This window comes from Microtus oregoni, unplaced genomic scaffold, assembly GCF_018167655.1.
Source record: "Microtus oregoni isolate MIOR12 unplaced genomic scaffold, Mior012 000017F_ref0000208, whole genome shotgun sequence".
Lineage (NCBI taxonomy): Eukaryota > Metazoa > Chordata > Mammalia > Rodentia > Cricetidae > Microtus > Microtus oregoni.
This window is the reverse complement of record NW_024543076.1, coordinates 30149990-30168953: the sequence shown is the minus strand read 5'-3', so window position 1 is coordinate 30168953 and position 18964 is coordinate 30149990. Positions and strand designations below refer to the sequence as shown.

The window sequence follows — 18964 nt, the reverse complement described above, 5'->3', positions numbered from 1 at the left end:
TGGCGATGATTTTCTTGTGTAGTTTGAATATGATCAGGCTCCTTCCAGGAAGAAAGACAAACCCATAACTCGGTGGGGTTTTGGGGGAGGGTTTCGAGACAGGGTTTCTCCATGTAGCCTTGACTGTTCTGGTACTCGTTTTGTAGATCAAGCTGGCCTCGAACTCAAATGGTGTGCACCACCACCGCTGGCCAACTCAGTGGTTCTGAACTTTTTTGGTTATGAACCTCTTTAAGAATTTGTGGGGCAAAGAAAAAAATTGTGGAAGTGAATAATAGTCAAATTTGGATACAAATAAGGTATTTGTGATCCTAAAGTCCATTTTGTTCAGCACAAAATATCCTATGATTTTCTTGAACGATTTGTGTCCAACTCTTTGACACAGGTTTAAAGTTAACTTTCCTAACAGAAAAGTCACCACAGAGATGAGTCCTTCTCACACATGCCACTAGGTGGCACTAAACTCACACACTTCAATGGATGGCTGCCCGGTTTGTTTTTGTTTTTCTGTAAATCTATAACCTCACGTGTCAATCAGCTACCTGAGAGTTTTTAGGATAGAGATTGTCAGCAGTTTGACAACATTTAAAGGTACAAATACAGTCTAAAACATGAAAAATATGCCTTTAAAAACTACTCCTGTCTTTTCTTCTCAGGTTCAAACACACATGAACTGATACCTGAAGTTTAACTTTTAAAGCATCTTAAGGCAGACAGACATATCAGGGCATTACCATGAAGGTTCAGTAAATAAAACAGACCTAAGCCACCCACCCTGGTCTGGCAGAATATCCACTGCAATTCCTTCTTTCATTCCTGCCGCTCTGAGGCCTGAGGGGATTTCATTCTACTAAGTGAAAATATTTGCAAAGTAAAATTTCTAACCCATCTTTACTACCCTACTTTAAACAGAACAATGATTTTGCTTTTATTCTGAAATCTAGCCTACCAGTAATAATATCTAAGTCGCGCCGGGAGTGGGAGGGTCTCAATAGCGCTTGCGCCTGCCACGAGGTATAGCTTACTTGGTGTTCCTTGGTTCCTCAGGAACTGCCTTTGATTCTTTCTCTGGCTTCTGCTGGATCGATAACCAGACTCCCTACAATGGCACTCTTTGTCTTTGTCGTGCAAGCCGCGAGAGTAGAGGTTGCGCGTGCTCTGACGGACGGTGAGCAGGTCGCTGGGTCCCTTACACTTGTGGATTCGAAGCTTGCCAGACGTATCCTCAATGCATTGCCATTTCTGCAAAAGCCAGCGGGAAGCAGTTGGCGATGCTGAGCCAGGTGGTATTTATTAAGTACTCTAGCACTAGGGATTTTCCCCCTCCCTCCCTCGCAACACCATTAAGGGGTATGAATGAAAAGGGACACGCTTTTAAGTGACCCCGCAGTAACTCTGCTCTCAGTCCCATTTCTTTCGGGGCAGGCGCATACAGATGATAATGAAATCACTGGAAATCAGAACTGTCTCAGTGACACTAGAGCTGAACGCTGATAAATGAATCCTCCGCACCCAGACTAAACAGTCTTGAATGGAGCACGTTAAAGCCCTTAGTGTCCCAAGACACAGAGCCAGCTGTCAGGGCTGTTTCCGCCAGGACCTGAATCCGCCCCATTTGTTCTGGAAAAACAAACTTGCTGCTTTTGTTCTCTGCCTCTGGGTTTCTAAAGCGATCCTGGGCAGAGTGGCACGAGAGGAACACAGAAAGGAATTTAGTTTGAGGCCATTACAGGCAGAGCCGACGCGGGGTATCCCAGACCTGGGCAAACTCGGCACTCTTTCTTTTGGTTTTCCTTATTCTACAAATCCTGCTCGCCCACAGCATGCGGCGCACCCCAGGGGGAAGGAGTCCACCTTCCCAGAAAACGCAAGCAGGAAGTCGCTCCCACAGCATTCAGCGCACCCCCCAGGAGGATGGAGCCCACTTTCCCAGGAAAAAAAAAAACGCAGCCGGGAGGTCACAGTGGGGCTCCTAGCTCCTGTTTTTGTACAGGGCTATGGGGCCTCCGCTGCAGGTTCAGGCTTCTGAAGTGCCATCTCCTCACTCTGGGAGACTCCTCAGGAGCTCCACTCCACGTGAAAGCCCTAAAATACTCATTGGTTAGCAGGGAGAATCCTGGCCTTTATCTGCAGTTGATCTGTTAACGGAGTGAGTAGGGGTGGGCACCAGTAGGGTTAAACGTATCCTTCTCTCCCTCCCACAAACAAGCACTGCCTGGGTGCGATTCTGTGTTTCTGATTGGTGGCCCGTGCCATCTACTTGTGCTCTAGAGAAGCATGCCGGCTGTGTCACGTATAATGCCACGTATAATGCCAAATGTCTAAAAAGGCCCCCCACTCTAGCTCCATCTATGGGGATCCTGTATCTCCCACACGTCTCTGGTAAGGCAATACCTTCGGGAGGGGTCTCAGAAGCAAAACTTTTAATGTGCGAAAGGTAAAGTTTGGCCAAGGGACTTGATGGGGTTTGTTAGCAGATAAATGAAATGTGTCTAAAATGGTACCTAAACCTCCACAGTGACAAGGGCCTTGCAGTCACATTCGCTTTCCCTCAAGGGAATTGCTTGTCTTTGGTATATGTTTAATTTTTAGAGCTGGACCCCAAGTATCTAGAGCTCACTCCATGGTTCCACTTTAGCCCTTGGTACTCCTGGGGTTGCCAGATGATCATAATCCAGCCATATTAGGTTTGTCTTCTTTCAGCGCGTGCCTGGAAATGCTTCGAAGGTTCAATATCTCCACCCAGAAAAGAGGTCGTCTAAGAGAATGCAACTACCTACCAAGTAAGCCACGGAAAGGCAACACAAACGACAACAATGTTAAGAACTAAGCTGCCGAAGGTTTAACTTAAAACATGGGGGTTGGAGAGATGACTCTGTGACTTAGTCCTTTCTGCTCTTCTGGAGGCCCAGGTTCAGTTTCCAGCACCCACATCAGGCAGCACACTTCCACCTGTAACTCTACTTCCAGGGAATCCAACACTCCCTGTGCTCCCTGAGCACCAGGCACAAGGGTAGTGCACATAAACTCACAGAGGTACAATACACACCCTCAAATAAATCAACCAATGACTGACGCCTGTAATCTCAGCACTCAAGAAGCAGAGGCAGGAGGATTGCTGTTTAGGGGCAGCCTGGATTGTAAGACTCTGTCTCAAACACACAACCATAGGAAAATTATAAAATCAATTTGTTTGGGTCCAAAGGAGCCAAGTCACACGAGTGAGTCCGCACTTTGACTGGATACTGGCACCTGCAACAAGTCCTAAGTGACTTTAATGCATCGTTCAAGGACCTGTTTGTAGCTGGAATCCATGGGGGAAGCAGAAGAAGAGTACGGAAGTTTCATTAGCTCAGGTGCTTGAGTCTTTGTGAAGGGCACAAATATTGTGTGCAAGGGAAAAATGCACCTAAAACTGCGCAGACACAATTGTCTCAAAAATGATTCCGGAAGGACAAAAACTGCGAACTGTCGTTTCTGAGTCAGGATGTGTGCTCTGTTTAAAAGCAACCAGGTTGCCTAACTCCCTCCCCAGTGAGTGGGCAAACAGCTGAGTTTTAGCTTCAGAGTCTACTCCAACTAAGGCGAACCCACCAGTTTCCAGGCAGGATTCTATGGCACTCAGAGGAGACAACATGGAACTTGGGAAAGTGTTGTATGTGTGCAAGACAGAGAGAAAAAGAGAGAGACCCAAAAGAAGTTCTGTGAGAGACCCCCTAAAAGTTCTGAGAGACCCAAAAGAAGTTTTCAGAAGCTGAAAGACATCTTCGCTAGGAAATAACTGTACATCATACAGGATTCTTGTTGATGAGTACTGCCAAGACATTTCAGAGTTTGAAGATTTGGGGGTGGTGATTCGGTGTGTCTGTATATGTCTGTTTCTGTCTTAAACCTAAATGGCTTACGATGCAGCCATCCACCTGGATAACATCCACAGCCAGCATTTGCAATATCTGAGGCCTGCAGAAGCAGAAGGAGTGGGCAGTGACACCCTTCACAACCAAATGTGACTCTGAATAGTTCTCCAGCATCGGCCACACAGAAAAACGGGGCAGATGATTCTGTTCCTACAAACCAAGGTCCCAATTCACACCCTTTCTGGTACAAACAGCAATCACTTCCAAAGCTTGGTCTCAGCTCCTGGGCTCAGGGGATGCTTCCGCCTCAGCCTCCTGTAATGGGGGCTGCCAGTTTGTACCACCATGCATGGCCAAATAGTTCCTGCTGGACCGAAAGGCTATGGTGCAAGCTTTCTAATGTTCTTGGCCACAGCACACAAGAGGTTTCCCACCTTTTCTTTTTTCTTTTCAGCTCAGAGGAGCTGATAGTACAAGTAGATTCTTGTAGGAAGCAAAGGTGTGTGTAGAATTTCCAGTGACCGCCTGTTTGGAATCTAACCCATTTTGCCATCAGCCAAATTCCTCGTGGATTTCCTGTGAAAAAGGAACGGGAGTGCCTTCCGGAGGCGTCTGTTTAAGAATCCTGGTGTCTGGCACTATCTCTGGAGCAGACAATGATCCACACAAGACCAAACACACACACATATCTGCATGTGTCAAATGCTTGTGCATGAGTACACACTTCCACACACGCAGGTGGACACACCCCACAGCAAAGACTTGCATCCACACACACAGTTAGATAAGGCAATAGCTCTTGACAAAAGTGTCAATTAGCTTTCCCTGGAAGGAAGAAGCCACAGACCCCTCTGCGTAGTGTAATTAGCTGGAGGCTCAGGCAATCTCAAGGCACGAATACTAGGAATTTCAATGAAACAGAACCACCACTTCCGTGCCTCTTACCATGACAGTTCTTATGACTGTGCAATGAAGCCTTGAAGCGGCTGCTGTTAGCATGGCGGCTTCCCCGGGTGAATTTATACATAGGTAGAAACAGAGGCAGAGAGCTTTTCAAAAGACTGTTCTGAAATTAAAACTGCAAGCTGTTCAATGGTCGAAATTATTTGTGAAATCTTTTCAGTTGTTTTAGCCTCCCCAACAACCCTGACTTTGAGTTAGGGACAAGGAACATGTGTCATGTTCCCAAGTGGTCCCCCAAAGTTCTCTCGGTGGAGAATCGCTGAGTTGGGTAGTCATGTGTGCAGGCCTTTGACTGTTTCCGCCTGCCTGTGTGTAAACAGCACCAGTGAAGAAGGCAGAGTCAGTGCACAGGACCCAAGAATACCACTTGTAGCTAAGACTCACAGAATGGAGCCAAGTGAGAAAAACGTCCCGTGCCTTTTGAAACATTTTCATTCTTTACCATCAACACTGCTGAATGCTTGCTTGAAGCTAGGAGGTGGTTACATGAATTTCCTCCTGCAATCCTTACAACTTACCCAATGTGTTGCCCCTGCTCCTTCTCCAAAGCAGGAAATGTTACTGATAGCCTGTCCTGGGCTTAGGAAAGGTTTTATTTACATATAAGAGGAGTTTGACAGAAAGCACTGCCTTATATGTTAGAGAAGCTGGGAGTTCCACAGAATCCGCTTCTTAGTTCTCAGGAGTCCTGATCAAGGCTACATGCCAGAGAGTTGGGTGGGGCAGGAGTATTAGTGGAAACGCACAGCCCAGAAACAGCCTCCCTGTGAAGGCGCTCCACTCAGTGAATGCTGGAGTTATCACAGCTTTTTCCTGCATTCCAATGTGTTATTCCTAATAGAGGTGGAGGTGATGTGAACTTGAAACACAGCAGCCATCTTTAATAGACAGAACTATTGGGTGGGGCATCTGAAAACCCCTAGGACTTTGAGCAAACAACAGAACCTCGGTTTTCTTCTAGACTCTGTCTGCATCTGGTAAAACAATACCTCACTGTCTTAGTCCTAAAGATGTGTTCTAAAAATTATTGAGAGCTTTGGGTTCTAAAGAGAAGATGTGGTACGTGAACCTAGGCCAGTGCTATAGAAGTTGCTTTTTAAAAGTGTGTACCTAGTCACTGGACAACTGATTCTCTGGCTATAAATTCTGGAATATAGCAGCTTTTTTTTTTGTTTTTTTTTTTTTTTTGTTTTCAAGACAGGGTTTCTCTGTAGCTTTGGAGCCTGTCTTAGAACTAGCTCTTGTAGGCTAGGATGGCCTCGAACGCACAGAGATCCACCTGCCTCTGCCTCCTGGGATTAAAGCTTGTGCCACCACTTCCCAACTATTCTTATTTAATGGCTATGACTTTTTTATTTTTAGTTTAAAGTGTGTGTGTGTATGTATGTATACACATGCCGTAGAACTTGTGTGGAAGTCAGAGGATAATTTACAGGAGTTAATGGTCCCCTTCTTTCACATGGGTTTCTAAGACAGCCCAGGTTGTCAGGCAGGGCAGCAAGTACTTTCACTCATTGTGCCCTCTCACTGGCTCATGTATATTCTTAAAAGACCAGGCTTTAATGTGTACCTCATTGTGGTGGCTTGAATGAAATTGACCCCCATAGCCCATAGTGGGTGGCACTCTTAGGAGGTGTGGATTTGTAGGCATGGGCTTACTGGAGGAAGTGTGGAGGTTTCATATATGCTCAAGATACCACCTAGTGTCTCAGCTCACTTCCTGCTGTCTGTGCAAGATGAGGAACTCTCAGCTCCTCTCCAGCACCATGTCTGCCTGCACGCTGCCATGTCCCACCATGATGATAATGGACTGAACCTCGTAACCAATTACATATTTTCCTTTATAAGAGTTGCTGTGATCATGGTGTCTCTTCAAAGTAATACGTACCCCCAGAATATCTTGGACTCAAGTGTGATCTTCCTCCCCCAGGCTCCCAAAGGCTGGTGCTATGTGGGGGTGGGTTATTGGCCCAGAGGGGTCTGTGGCTTTGATCCACACACATCTGGGTTTGAACATAAACTTCCAGGTCCACTGATTTCTCCTTCTGAGCCTCAGTCTCTCTGTCTGTAAATTAAGTATGGGATGCCCACCACAATAGTTCGCGATGTGGTGGCTCTGGGTACTTCTTTCTGGAATAACCACTGGGTGAGCATCGTGGTCCCTTCCTTTTGGCTGCATGTATCCTGCAGATTGCACAGGATGTATTCCTCAGACTGCAAAGGATGCTGTGCTTTACACCTCAGTATACACTTGCTTGATTATGAAGCAAACAAACAAAAAATGGGCTTCAGTTCCCTTTTTCAAATGTCTGCTGTATTTCAGGGACTAGATAAAAGCTGAGTTTTATTACACAAGCTAACTCTCAAAGTGTGCCTTCTTATGTGTAATAATATAGGTCAAATCATGTTTTCTGCAATGGAATCGCTGTGGAGTAGTTCTAGGATGACCTGATTAACTTCCTGCCAGTGTCAGCATCCGAAAACCAGATGTGCACTGAAATTTTCAAACTCAGTGTTGGGGACAAGGACCATATAAATGTCTCTCTGTCCAAACTATAACTTAGTTCAAGATATTGCAAAATTTTCTCACAAGAGTGAAGTTTTGCCCAGGAGATTTAGCTCCTGTTTTCTTGAGATGAGGGGAGATGGATGGAGGAAGGAAAAAGGTAGAAAGGAAGGAGAAACAGAAAAGAGAACTTTCAGTGTGGACAACCATCTGCATGAGGCAATGCTGAATGTGGGGGACAGCACAGTTCTCGCACCAGTTCAAACAGGACAGTGGACAGACAAACAGCTGGAAGCATTTGGGAAGTACTTGTTGTGGGCCAGCGCATGAATCTGAGTGTCTGACTACACAGAAGTCCATGTAACCTTCACAGTGACCTCTGTGGCCGGCACGATTGTGTCCACACAAGGGATGAAGGAACTCAGACAGCGCAGTTAAGTATCTTGCCCAAGGATGTGTAGACAGCAGTGCACTCCCAAGGCTCCGGAGCGTGACTAGAAAAAGCACATTGGCCTGGCTCAGGGTATGGAACTTTAGGTGGGCCTCAGGTGAGGGGAGGGCAATTGGGCAAACAGAGGCGACAACTTACATGCAATTAAGAAAGAGGGGTGAGCGGGTTTGGAAGCCAGAGGAAGCTGACAATGCTAGGCTATCCGGGTGTGATGGGATGTGATGGCTATGGTACACGTTGATCAGGGTGGGGCCACCTGACATAGCTTACGAGTAAAGAGGTGACCCTGACATTTCTGTCCCTGTCCTGGGCAGAACAAACACACAGAAGCAAATCATCTGAGCAGATGCTGACTGCTCAGACGTGACTTCCATGTAGGCTGGAGATGTTGGGCAGCCAGGAGGCGAAGCTGAGTGGTCTCAACCTTGTATGGACAAGACACAGAGCAGTAAGCAGAAGCTCCACTGCCTGTGATCAGGTGACCCAAGGCGACATCACAACCCTGCTGTGAATCTACCCAGAGTTCAGGGGCTTCCTGGAAATAAAGTGTTGTTTTCTGGAAAACTAGCAAACCCAGCCAAATCCTATTGGTAAATGTCCTTTTATTCCTGCCCCACAGGCAGCCGCAGTGTGAAAGGGACAGACAGACAGGCAGGCAGAAGAGCGAGCATTGGGTGATAACCTGGACTTCAGAGCAGAGCAGTTATGTACTCAGCAAACGAATCCCAGTTTCCTCACAATCCTGGCAGCTGTCTGGATGCTGTGGCCCTTGGAGAGTTTTTAGCACATCCCCAACTTTGTACATACAAAACAGTGGAAAGGCAAACTGAATTGCAAAGATGCTGGGATTCAACAACTCAATGAAAGGACATGAGATTTGCTCTCCTAAAGCCAGAGCAAGCTGTGAAGTATCAGAGAAAAATATAAAAGGCTTCTCAGGAGTGTATGACCAGAGCCTCTCTCCTTTCTGCGGCTTCAATTTAAGGAAGCAATGTCTCTACCTGGAGGACAAACAGGAAAAGCAACTGCCCAATAAAGCTCACTCTACATTTGTGCTCCTTGACTTGGCCTGCTCAGAAGACTCTTCCAGAAGCTTGACAGAGACCTGACAACTAAGCATCTCTTTCCTCAGAGGCATGGATTTAATTTGTCTGGGTGGACCTGTGCATGGCTTTTGCTTCTACAAAGCAGTCAGGACTGAGAGCCGTGGCCCTAGGTGGAGTTGTGGAGGGAGAGTCTACCGCCTCGGGCTGTTGTAGAGACAGTTACCAGAGAGGGACACCGGGTTAGAAGTGAAGAGATGTAAACCGGCTTCAGTTTACTGGATCAACACTTCCTCGGTAGGAAAATGATCTCATTCAACTAGGAAATTTCTACGTTTCATCCAACTTTGGTGTTGTCTGGTTCTAGGGTTGGTGTTCTTAACACCGGGAAAACCAAACCAAAATCACAAGGGCTGGGGCCTGTGATGGAGCATGTTTGTGAAGTGAACCCTTGGGATGCTGAGGTAGAAGAACAGAGTTGAAGGTTAGCCTGGACTACATATGGGCATCTTGTCTCAAACAACAAACAGAGAGCAACAAACAAACCAATGCAGAAATCTCCCAGATGCCTGGTGTCACCCACATCCATTGTATCTGTCTGCTCTGTGGGCAGAAGGTACATTGATAGCTTCCAAGGCTTCCCCAGGTGAGAGCAATGTGTAGCAAGAACTCGGATCACCTTTCGGTTTTACACCAGCACGTGAGTGTGCTCACGTGGTAGTTGTATGTGTGCGTACAAATGTGCTTGGGGCAGAATTCCTAAGTGAGAGGGTGGTGGGAATTCACACTTTGTCTCGGATTAATGCAGAAATGTGGAAGCAGTACAAACACATATGTCCATGTTGTCACAATTAATCCCTGCTGGTGGTTGTGTGCACACAGTCAAGGAGTCATGCCAAGTGTCTGGGACTCCAGCCCGGTTTTATCCCCTGTTGGCTTCATAGGAATCCAAGCAACAGGTAAGACTGATGGCGACAACAGCTTCACCGGGGAGAAATTGCTCCCAGTCCCTCCTCCCACAATATTCATAGGAGAGCACTTGCTCTTCACAATTCAGAGGTTGGCTTCCTCTAGTCTAGAGACCAAAGGCTGGGACCTGGGAGAATTTAAATGGCTTGTTCAGGACTCTCGACTAGGAGGCAGCAGCTACTGTATGTAGCCCAAACCTCTTAAGCTCCAGCCTTTTTTTCTTTAATTATATTGCTCCATGCACTCAGCATAGCCCCCTAGGTGACCAGGTAAGGATAAGACACTCACTCTGGGGGCTGGGATGATGAGCAGAGAGCTGCCATTGCTGAGTTTTCTTCAGCAGCGCACAAAATGTCAGAGCAGAGGGTGAAGGCTGGTGACCTCAGCAAGAGGAGGGCACAGGCTGAACACGAAGCCGAGGATCCAGAGTGGATGCTGGGTTGCATGTCCAGGCACGCGTGAAGCCCTGGACTCACTATCCAGTATTAGAATGTTTATAAATTTATAAATAGAATTTATAAAGAATTTATAAATAGAATACAGTATTTAGAATAAATAAGACTCCAAACTAGTCAGCTCTAGCCTGAACTGTCTCCTGAGCTGTCACGCCGGTCCCAGACAACACACCCTTCTTATTCTGGACTCTCTCTTAAGTCAGTGATACTATCTGCAAAATGATAATCTCCAGTGTAGCTGGATAGGAAAGCAAATGCGAGGAGATAAGGACTCTGCCCAGCTTAGAGAATCTCTACAGGAGGAAGTTTGCCATTGAGGCATAGCCTGATTCCTTGTTCATTAGGTCAGGTGATTCGGAGGGGGGCTAGCTCTGACATTCTTAAACACCCCGGTGCGGAAATCTAAGTTCAGACTGTTCCTCATGGAAAGAAAGCAACAGGGGAACGTTCTAGAGAGACTGCCAGAAAATCATTTCACGGGAACAAATTAAGTTTGGAAAACTATGAAAAAAACAAAATTAGGTTTTTAATGTTGTTAATGGGCAGCATGAAAGTGTGAGGCTTTTGCCAAAATAACGTGATTGTATCTATACTCTATTTGCCCTCTAGGACACAGATGGAAGTTTTGGCACAAGCCATAATAAGAAATTTCCAGAACGATATACTGAAAGTGGGTAAGCAGCGTGCCTCATTCCAAAATCTATGTCTTGCTCGCCATGCAGAGGGCTCAGATCCTAATGAGATTAGCAATCTGCAGAGGATACACTAGTGAGCATTTCCAACTCCTGAACAAAGTGCATTAGCCCGTTGGGCTACAGAAGAATCCTGAGGTTGCCCTCATAACAATACCTAAGAGTGTCTTTGTGAGATATTGAGACGTTGAGTTAAAACGTGATGAATAGGTTTAAGCTTTTCTGTGAATCCCTTGAAAACTAAGGCTGACTAGACTAATATACGAGTATTATTATTATTATTATTATTATTATTTTTTTTTTTTTGGTTTTTCGAGACAGGGTTTCTCTGTGGTTTTGGAGCCTGTCCTGGAACTAGCTCTTGTAGACCAGGCTGGTCTCGAACTCAGAGATCCACCTGCCTCTGCCTCCCGAGTGCTGGGATTAAAGGCGTGCGCCACCACCGCCCGGCTACGAGTATTATTTTATCCCCTGGGCCCCTTTTCCTCCCCAGCCTTTTATCCTTCAAAGTAACCCTGAAAACAAGAAAGTGAGAGGCGAGTATCAAGTTGTTGATCGTGCCATTGCATTTAGGATACTGGGGACCTTTTAGTAAGACCACAATGAATGAGGCCATTTGATAGTAACTAAGTGGCCCATTTCTCGTGCCTAATATCTTTAGATAAAGTTGGCTAACTATGTGGATCTCTAAAGTTCAGAGAAGTTTATAATTAAAAAGAAATTACCCAAGCCGGGTGGTGGTGGCGCATGCCTTTAATCCCAGCACTCGGGAGGCAGAGGCAGGTGGATCTCTGTGAGTTCGAGGCCAGCCTGGTCTACAAGAGTTAGTTCCAGGACAGGAACCAAAAGCTACGAAGAAACCCTGTCTTGAAAATAAAAACAACAAAAAAAAAAAAAAAAAAGAAATTACCCATAGGATTTCCCAGAACGTGGAAGGGAGAGACAGTTTGAAGCCAGTCTGGTCTACAGAACTAGTTCCAGGACAGCCAAACCCTGGCTTGAAAATACCAAAATACAAAAAAACAAAAAATACAAACTAACAAAAAACCCCTTTCTTTAGTTAAGGTAATTTATCTTGGAGGGCAGCAAGTGCCCTTTGTTTATTTGTTTAGGTTTATTTCTGTTACCTTTAATTATGTGCGTATATATGAGTCTGTGTGTGCGCACGTGCACCTGAGTGCAGGCATCTTACTTAGGAGGCCCTTGGAACTGCCCAGTACGGGTGCTGGAAACTGAATTTGGGTCTTCTGAAAGAACAGTTTGTACCCTTAATTGCCAAGTCATTTCTCCAACCCGTTGTTCTGTGTTTTCTTAATTAGATAATTCCTCTGAGATACTAGATTTGTCATCAAACTAGCCACCTGTCTGTAAGATGGAGATTCCCGTGGCTACAGACAAGAAAGATGCGCAAGTTCCAGTCAGTAGACACACACAAACATCACACATTGAGCCTGCAGGAGCCAGAAGTCTAGGGACAGTTGTATCCGTCCTTCTCATCCTTCAAACACCCTTCCTTCCTTCCTTCCTTCCTTCCTCCCTCCCTCCCTTCCTTTCTTCCTCCCTCCCTCCCTTCCTTCTTTCCTCCCTCCCTTCTCCTTTCCTTCCTTTCTCTCTCTTTTTTTTTCTTTTGCCATTCCACTGGAACATGGAATTTTCCTTTAGCCTGTATAGATTTCTTTTTATTTGGCACAGTTTCCAACCAAAGAGTTTTTAAAATTATTGGTGGCCTCATGTCCCTACTTCTTCTTCTTCTTCTTCTTCTTCTTCTTCTTCTTCTTCTTCTTCTACTTCTTCTTCTTCTTCTTCTTGCTTTCTCTATGTCTTTCATTTCCAAGAAATGAAAATTTTCAGGCCATGAATCCCTGGTTGGCCTGGAATTCCTGTAGACTAGGTTGGCTTGGAACTCACAGAGATGCACCTGCTTCTGTCTCCAGAGTGATGAGATTAAAGGTGTGCACCACTATGCCCAGCCCAATTTTCTTTTATGTAGTGTTAATTCATTGAATAGAGTTTTCATTTCTCACTGATAACAGATGTTATGCTGGCCACGATTAAATTTCATAATCACAATTGATATCGAAAAGTTTGTGAGCACTGGGTGGTAGTGGTGCACGCTTTTAATCTTAACATTTGAGAGGCAGAGACAGGTGGATCTCAGTGGATTCAAGGCCAGCCTGGTTTACAAAGCAAATTCCAGGACATCCAGGGCTGTTTTACAAAGAAACACTGTCTCAAAAGACCATGTTTTTTCTTTTTTGTGAGTTAAAAGTGAACATATAGACTGCTTTTCTTTCCCAATTTTGGTACAGATCCCATCATGCACCCTGGTTAGATGACTTCTTGCTTTTGTTTAGGACAGAAAGGTCCCATCATGTCACTGCTCAGCAGTCGTCTCCATCTTGAGTATGTGATCTTTAGAACACAGCTAGATGGCCCACTCTGATGGTGCCGGTGCCCTTTGGCACAGAAATACCTCTGAGAGCCATCTTTGTTAACCAGAGGGGCCTGGGTAGCGATGAGAAGGCTAGGCATGGCTAGTCGACAGTCCTGGAGGGGCAGAGCTGTCACTGCGTTTGCCCTCATCACCCCATGGAAACCTTAGGGATACACAGATGTCCAAAACTTGTTTATCTTAGAGGGAGCCCAGGAGGGGTGGAGAAAAGAGCCGCTACACTCACCTGCCCCGGCTGCTCACACGCTGTCTGGTATCTGGCCTGCTGGCACAGTTCCTTGACCCTCTCATATTTGGGCAAGTGGTTTGACTGTTGGATATTCTTGCTGGCTTCCTCTTTCTTTCGTAAAAATTTCCTTTGACAGAAAGAAGAAAGCATCTTACTGGAGAAGCACTCGGTCACCTTCCCAATTCTCTCACGTCCTCCTTCCCCTGTCAGCAGCTCCTCATTCCTTCAGACAGGTGGGTGCAGATACTGCTGCCCTCTGAGGGAGCCCAACAGACAAGTGGGGTCCTATGAAGATGCAGAGGAACCACCACTCTCTCGGAAAGCGTTGTTTCCAAACATAGCCCTAGACAAACACTCAGGGTTTGCTGGCTGGCCTGTGGTGGCGCACACCTTTAATCCCAGCACTCGGGAGGCGGAGGCAGGCAGATCTCTGTGAGTTCCATGCCAGCCTGGTCTACAAGAGCTGGTTCCAGGTTAGCCAGGGCTGCACAGAAAAACCCTGTCTCAAAAAAGAAAAACAGACCAAACGAAACCTTCCAACCAAACAAAAACCCTCCAGGTTCTCTTTGTAAATAAATAACTGTATTAATGCTTCTCTCTCTCTCTCTCTCTCTCAAATTTACACAAAGAGAAAAACATAGCAATGTATATCACAAAACAGATACCCCAGAAGTAACTATGGAAACAATTACAGTGGCAATAATACATAGAAGTTAATAGAAATGTATATAAGTCAATAGTTCCTTATGAAAAGAAGATAAGGAAAAAGACATATGGAGTAGGATGCAGGGAAGGCTGACTGACTGAGGACTGCGGCAGACAGTCAGTTGACTTGCTAAGAATCCAGGCTGAGAAGTGCCACCATGAATCTATACCCACGGAGAGGTTGCAATCCACCTTAGGGCAATTTGCTCGTTAGGGTTCTCCTGTAGTGATTGTGCCTGCTGACTGGCAGGGAATAGACAGTTATTCAGACTATGGGGCTAGGGCCAATGCTCAGCAGGCTAGTGCTCGCTGAGTGTGACTGACAGCTGGGTTTGCTCTCCAGAACCTATGACAAGAGAGAACCGACTCTTGAAACTTGGCCTTTGGTCTTTCTGAACGTGCCATGCATGGGTAACATGGGCGCGCACACAAATGCACATGTACGTGCACATACTCACTTATAAATAAAGTAAAATAGGGAAGTCAAACTCGCAACTGGGTCTGTGAAATCTGCATGCTTAGCAAACCAAAATGAGAAGGGGAAACATGCCCAGCAGAAAGAGCTGCCCACTAGAACCGGTTCCCAGAAGCACCCCAGGAACCAATAATTACCCTCTTTCCACTAGGAATGTATCACGCCAAATCTTGGCCTTTTTGTTTGTTCGAAACCTGAAAGCAAAATAATATTTACTGTTAGCATCTGGATGTTTTCCCAAGTGGATCTGTGCTAACAGTTTATTTAAAGAAACGCCTCCCACTTCCCACAGACCATGACTGCATTGGCATCAATGCGCAACTCACAAACAGCTGAGAAGGGCTGAGTCTGTAGGAATCCTCATGGGCAAAACTTGTTTTACCTCCATGGTTTTCAGCACTGCCTGGCTTTGGGTACCAGCGGGAACTTGGTGTGCTTGGGGGCTGGCTGGGAGGAGACATGCAGACACACCTGTTACCTGGCTTCTCCAGGTCTAGAAGTTTGAGGACAGACTTGCCATCCACGTCAGGAGGAGTGTCAAGCCCTGCGATATCCAGGATGGTAGGGGCGAGATCGATGTTTAGAACAATCTGTGGGACTCTGGAAAGAGACAGATGGTTCCAGGCTAGATCTAAAGCAGGTGGCAGAAGGCGACAGAGATGGATTTTTCACAGCCTTGGCTCATCGATCTTTGAGCCTCCTCTCCCTCTCATCTGTTCCCCAAGGGAGGGATGAGTGGTAGGGCAGCAACGGCACTGTGGGTTTTCAAGTGGGTCTGAAGAGATGTCCCCTAACCATTGTGTCTCGAATACACAGCCAGGCAAGATGTGTATTGGTACCTGGTGCTTTTAATTCTTTCATTATTAATTTTTTCAATTTTTTATTTTGTATTATTTTATGTGCATTGCTGCTTTGCCTCCCTGCAGGTCTGTTTGAAGGTGGAAGTAGAATCACAGACAGCTGTCAGCTGTCATGCGGGTGCCGGGAATTGAACCGGCGTCCTTTGGAAGAGCAGCCAGTCTCTTAACCTCTAAGCCGTCTCTCTAGCCCCTCATTATTTTTAATTATGTGTGGGTGTGTGTGCATGTGGGTGTGTGCACGTGAGGTGCCTACAGATGCCAGAGGTGTTGATTCTGTGGAGCTGGAGTCCCAGGCAGTTATGGGCTGTCTGATGTGGGTGCTGGCAACTGAAGTGGGCTTCTCTACAAGAACAGTGAAAGCTCTTAACTATGGAACCATCTTTCCAACGCCATGGCATGTGTGTGTGTTTGTGTGTGTGTGTCTCTGTGTGTGTGAAGATATGCTTCTTCTAAAACGTGATATTCCAGAACTCCCCTTGAATTAAGCTGTGAAGTAAATATTGTAAGAAACTGCACAGTTTTTAGTTTGCCTTATGACTGAGACCTTAAATGTACAAAGCTAACTACAGATGACTATACCTAGATGGTTTCTAAGGAATTTTCAAAATTAATTTTAAGTTAGCATACAAAGAAATGAATCTCATTATGACATTTTGATATTACATTCCTGATTTCCCTACCCTTACCCCTTTTTGCTCTTGTTGGCATTCAAATAGTCTCTTTTGTTTGCCTTCATGTAACATATATTCCATTCTCTCTTTCCCTGTAGTGATCTTGTTTTTGTTTGTTTGTTTGCTTGCTTTGTTGTTTGTTTTTTTGAGCCAGGGTTTCTCTGTGTAGCTCTGGCTGTCCTGGAACTAACTCTGTAGACCAGGCTGACCTTGAACTCACAGAGGTTTGCCTGCCTCTGACTCCCAAGTGCTGGGATAAAGGACTGCACCACCACCACCAGGCTTGTCTTTTGGTTTTGATGATGTTGTTATACTATTTTTACCCCCACAGCCAAGCACTAGGTAGAGCTGGGGAACCATGAAGAAGAAGGGGAGGAAGGATTGTAGGAACCAGAGGAGTCAGGACACCAAGAGAACATGGTCCACAGAATCAACTAAGCCCGGCTCATAGGGCTCACAGTGACAAACACTGTGCCTGCACGGGTCTGAACCAGCCCCTCTGTTTATACCTTATGGTTGTGTAGCTGAGTGTTCTCGTGGAACTCAGAGCAGTGGGAGTGTGGGGCTATCTCTGACTTTTTATTTTGCCTGCTCTTGGGACCCTTTTTCTCCTACTGGTTGTCTCATACAACCTTGATATGAAGTTTTGCACCTAATCTTATTGCATCTTGTTATGTGGTTTTGGATGATAGCCCTTGGAGGCCTGCTTTTTTTCTGAAAGGTAATGGAGAAGCAGTAAATGTGGGGTAGAAGGGAAGGGGCATGCTGGGAAGACTGGAGGGAGGAGACACTTTGGTCAGAATGCATTGTATAAGAAAAGAATAGATAAATAGGAAAAAAAAGATGGAAAAAACTATCAGGAAGGTTCTCTCTGCCCGCATAGCTTCTTGGTTTTGCCTGAGTCCATGGGTAGACACTGTTTGGAATTCTAATTCCAATTTTGTCTTTTGCCACTTCCATTATTCTCCATATACATGATCTCAGTTTACTAAAAAGCAAGTTAATATGGTAGGCAAGGGGCATGGGCACCTGTGTCTGTGAGAACATCAGCAGAGAATGGGATACAGGGCTGTCTCAGTGACGGAAACAACTCATTTAAGTCTCTTTTCTCTTAAAATAAAACCAGGCATTTAGACTCTGGATTAAAATCTAGGAAGATGACATTGGGCTTTATAAAAAGTGACAGTGAATCTCTGATTCAAAGAGGGACAGTGTTCTCTACGAGCACACACTGGCCATATACACAGGGCAAATGGAAACGGCCATTTCTCAGCTTGAGAGAATCAGTCACTGATAGTTTAAATAGTATAGTTGAATTACTAGGTGGCAGGGAAGGTACATTGCCAACCCCTATGTCTTCCTTCTTTAGTTCTGGATGGAAAGAAACCAGACACTGAGATTAGGATCTGAATTATCTTAGATGCTTCAGAGAAATACGTACATGGACCCTGGTTCTATGCTTGGCCCACGAATAAAGAAAGGCACACGGATGTCAAAGTCATACGGCATGGATTTCCCCTTGACCAGTCCGAACTGTCCGATGTGGTACCCGTGGTCGGCCGTGTAGATGATGTAGGTGTTGTCCAGCTCTCCCGTCTCCACCAGCATGTTGTACAGCTGCAGCAGAGCACAGGACAAGTCAGACCCAAGTGTTGCATGGGCGGTGACATGCCACAGCCTTGCCTCAGCTTCCCCCAAGGGACCCGGCTAGTGTTGAAGTCACAGTGCACAGCCAAAAGCCAAAAAACATATCATACTTAATTTCCATTTTTCTACTGCCAAGGTTGACTGGAGTTGATTGGCTGCTGTTTGCATTAGGGAGGGGCCTTGATTTTACTCTCACCTCAACCATCGCCAGTCTCTACTGCGTTATATTAAATCTGCCTTACTCACTGAGATGATTTGTTTAATTTTTGAAAGCTTTTAAGAGTTTTATGGACCTTGATTTATAATATTTTGATTTTTCAATCCTTTGTTACTGACGCCTTAAGAAGCAGACTCAAAGAAACGGGACAAGGGGGCAGGGATGAGGATGTTGCTAGACACACATGTTTCTCTCCCTTCACACAATATTAAGAAACAAAAGCTGGAGTGACTAGACGAATCTATGGGAGGAAGTTAGATGAAAACCTGTCGCTGAGGGGGAGGTGGGCTTACCCTCTCTACGGAGCCGTCCACTGACATCAGGGAGTTAGATGAAAACCTGTCGCTGAGGGGGGGAGGTGGCCTTACCCTCTCTACGGAGTCGTCCACTGACATCAGGGTCTGCAGTCGTTTGCGCTGGAGGACGTTGGTGAACTCCATGTGGATGGGCAGCATGGGGCCTGTGTACTGCATGATCCAGTGTTTGTCCATGTTCGGTGCATAGTTATAGCTTGGAGTTCTAAAAACACGCAGAAAGCAATCTTGTCATTAACACATTTTTACAAAAGCTTAGCCATTTGGGGAAGCATTTCAAGCTAAAGGTTGTAAAAATAATCACTTCTGAGAGATAATTTAGTCACAGCTAAAGTATTTTTCTCTCAAACATCATGAGATCTCTTTGAGTTCTGAGACTGTAGCCTTCACCATCCCAAGCAGTAAACATCCTATGTAGGGATGTAAATTCAAGCTGATAATACTCTGACTGAACATGA

At 45.7% G+C, this 18964-nt stretch overlaps 1 protein-coding gene across 2 annotated transcripts in view; it reads right to left on the bottom strand.

Annotated features, from left to right (window-relative positions):
- The window catches only part of Sulf1 (sulfatase 1), a 159755-nt gene that overhangs the window by 21106 nt on the left and 119685 nt on the right, over positions 1-18964 (bottom strand). For both annotated transcript variants that reach the window (XM_041667814.1, XM_041667815.1), the window contains 6 exons: positions 18561-18711; positions 17770-17945; positions 15269-15397; positions 14935-14991; positions 13615-13744; positions 1026-1242 (listed from right to left, as the gene is read on the bottom strand). In XM_041667814.1, the coding sequence (XP_041523748.1) occupies positions 1026-1242; positions 13615-13744; positions 14935-14991; positions 15269-15397; positions 17770-17945; positions 18561-18711 (860 nt within the window). The remainder of the gene's footprint in view (positions 1-1025; positions 1243-13614; positions 13745-14934; positions 14992-15268; positions 15398-17769; positions 17946-18560; positions 18712-18964) is intronic.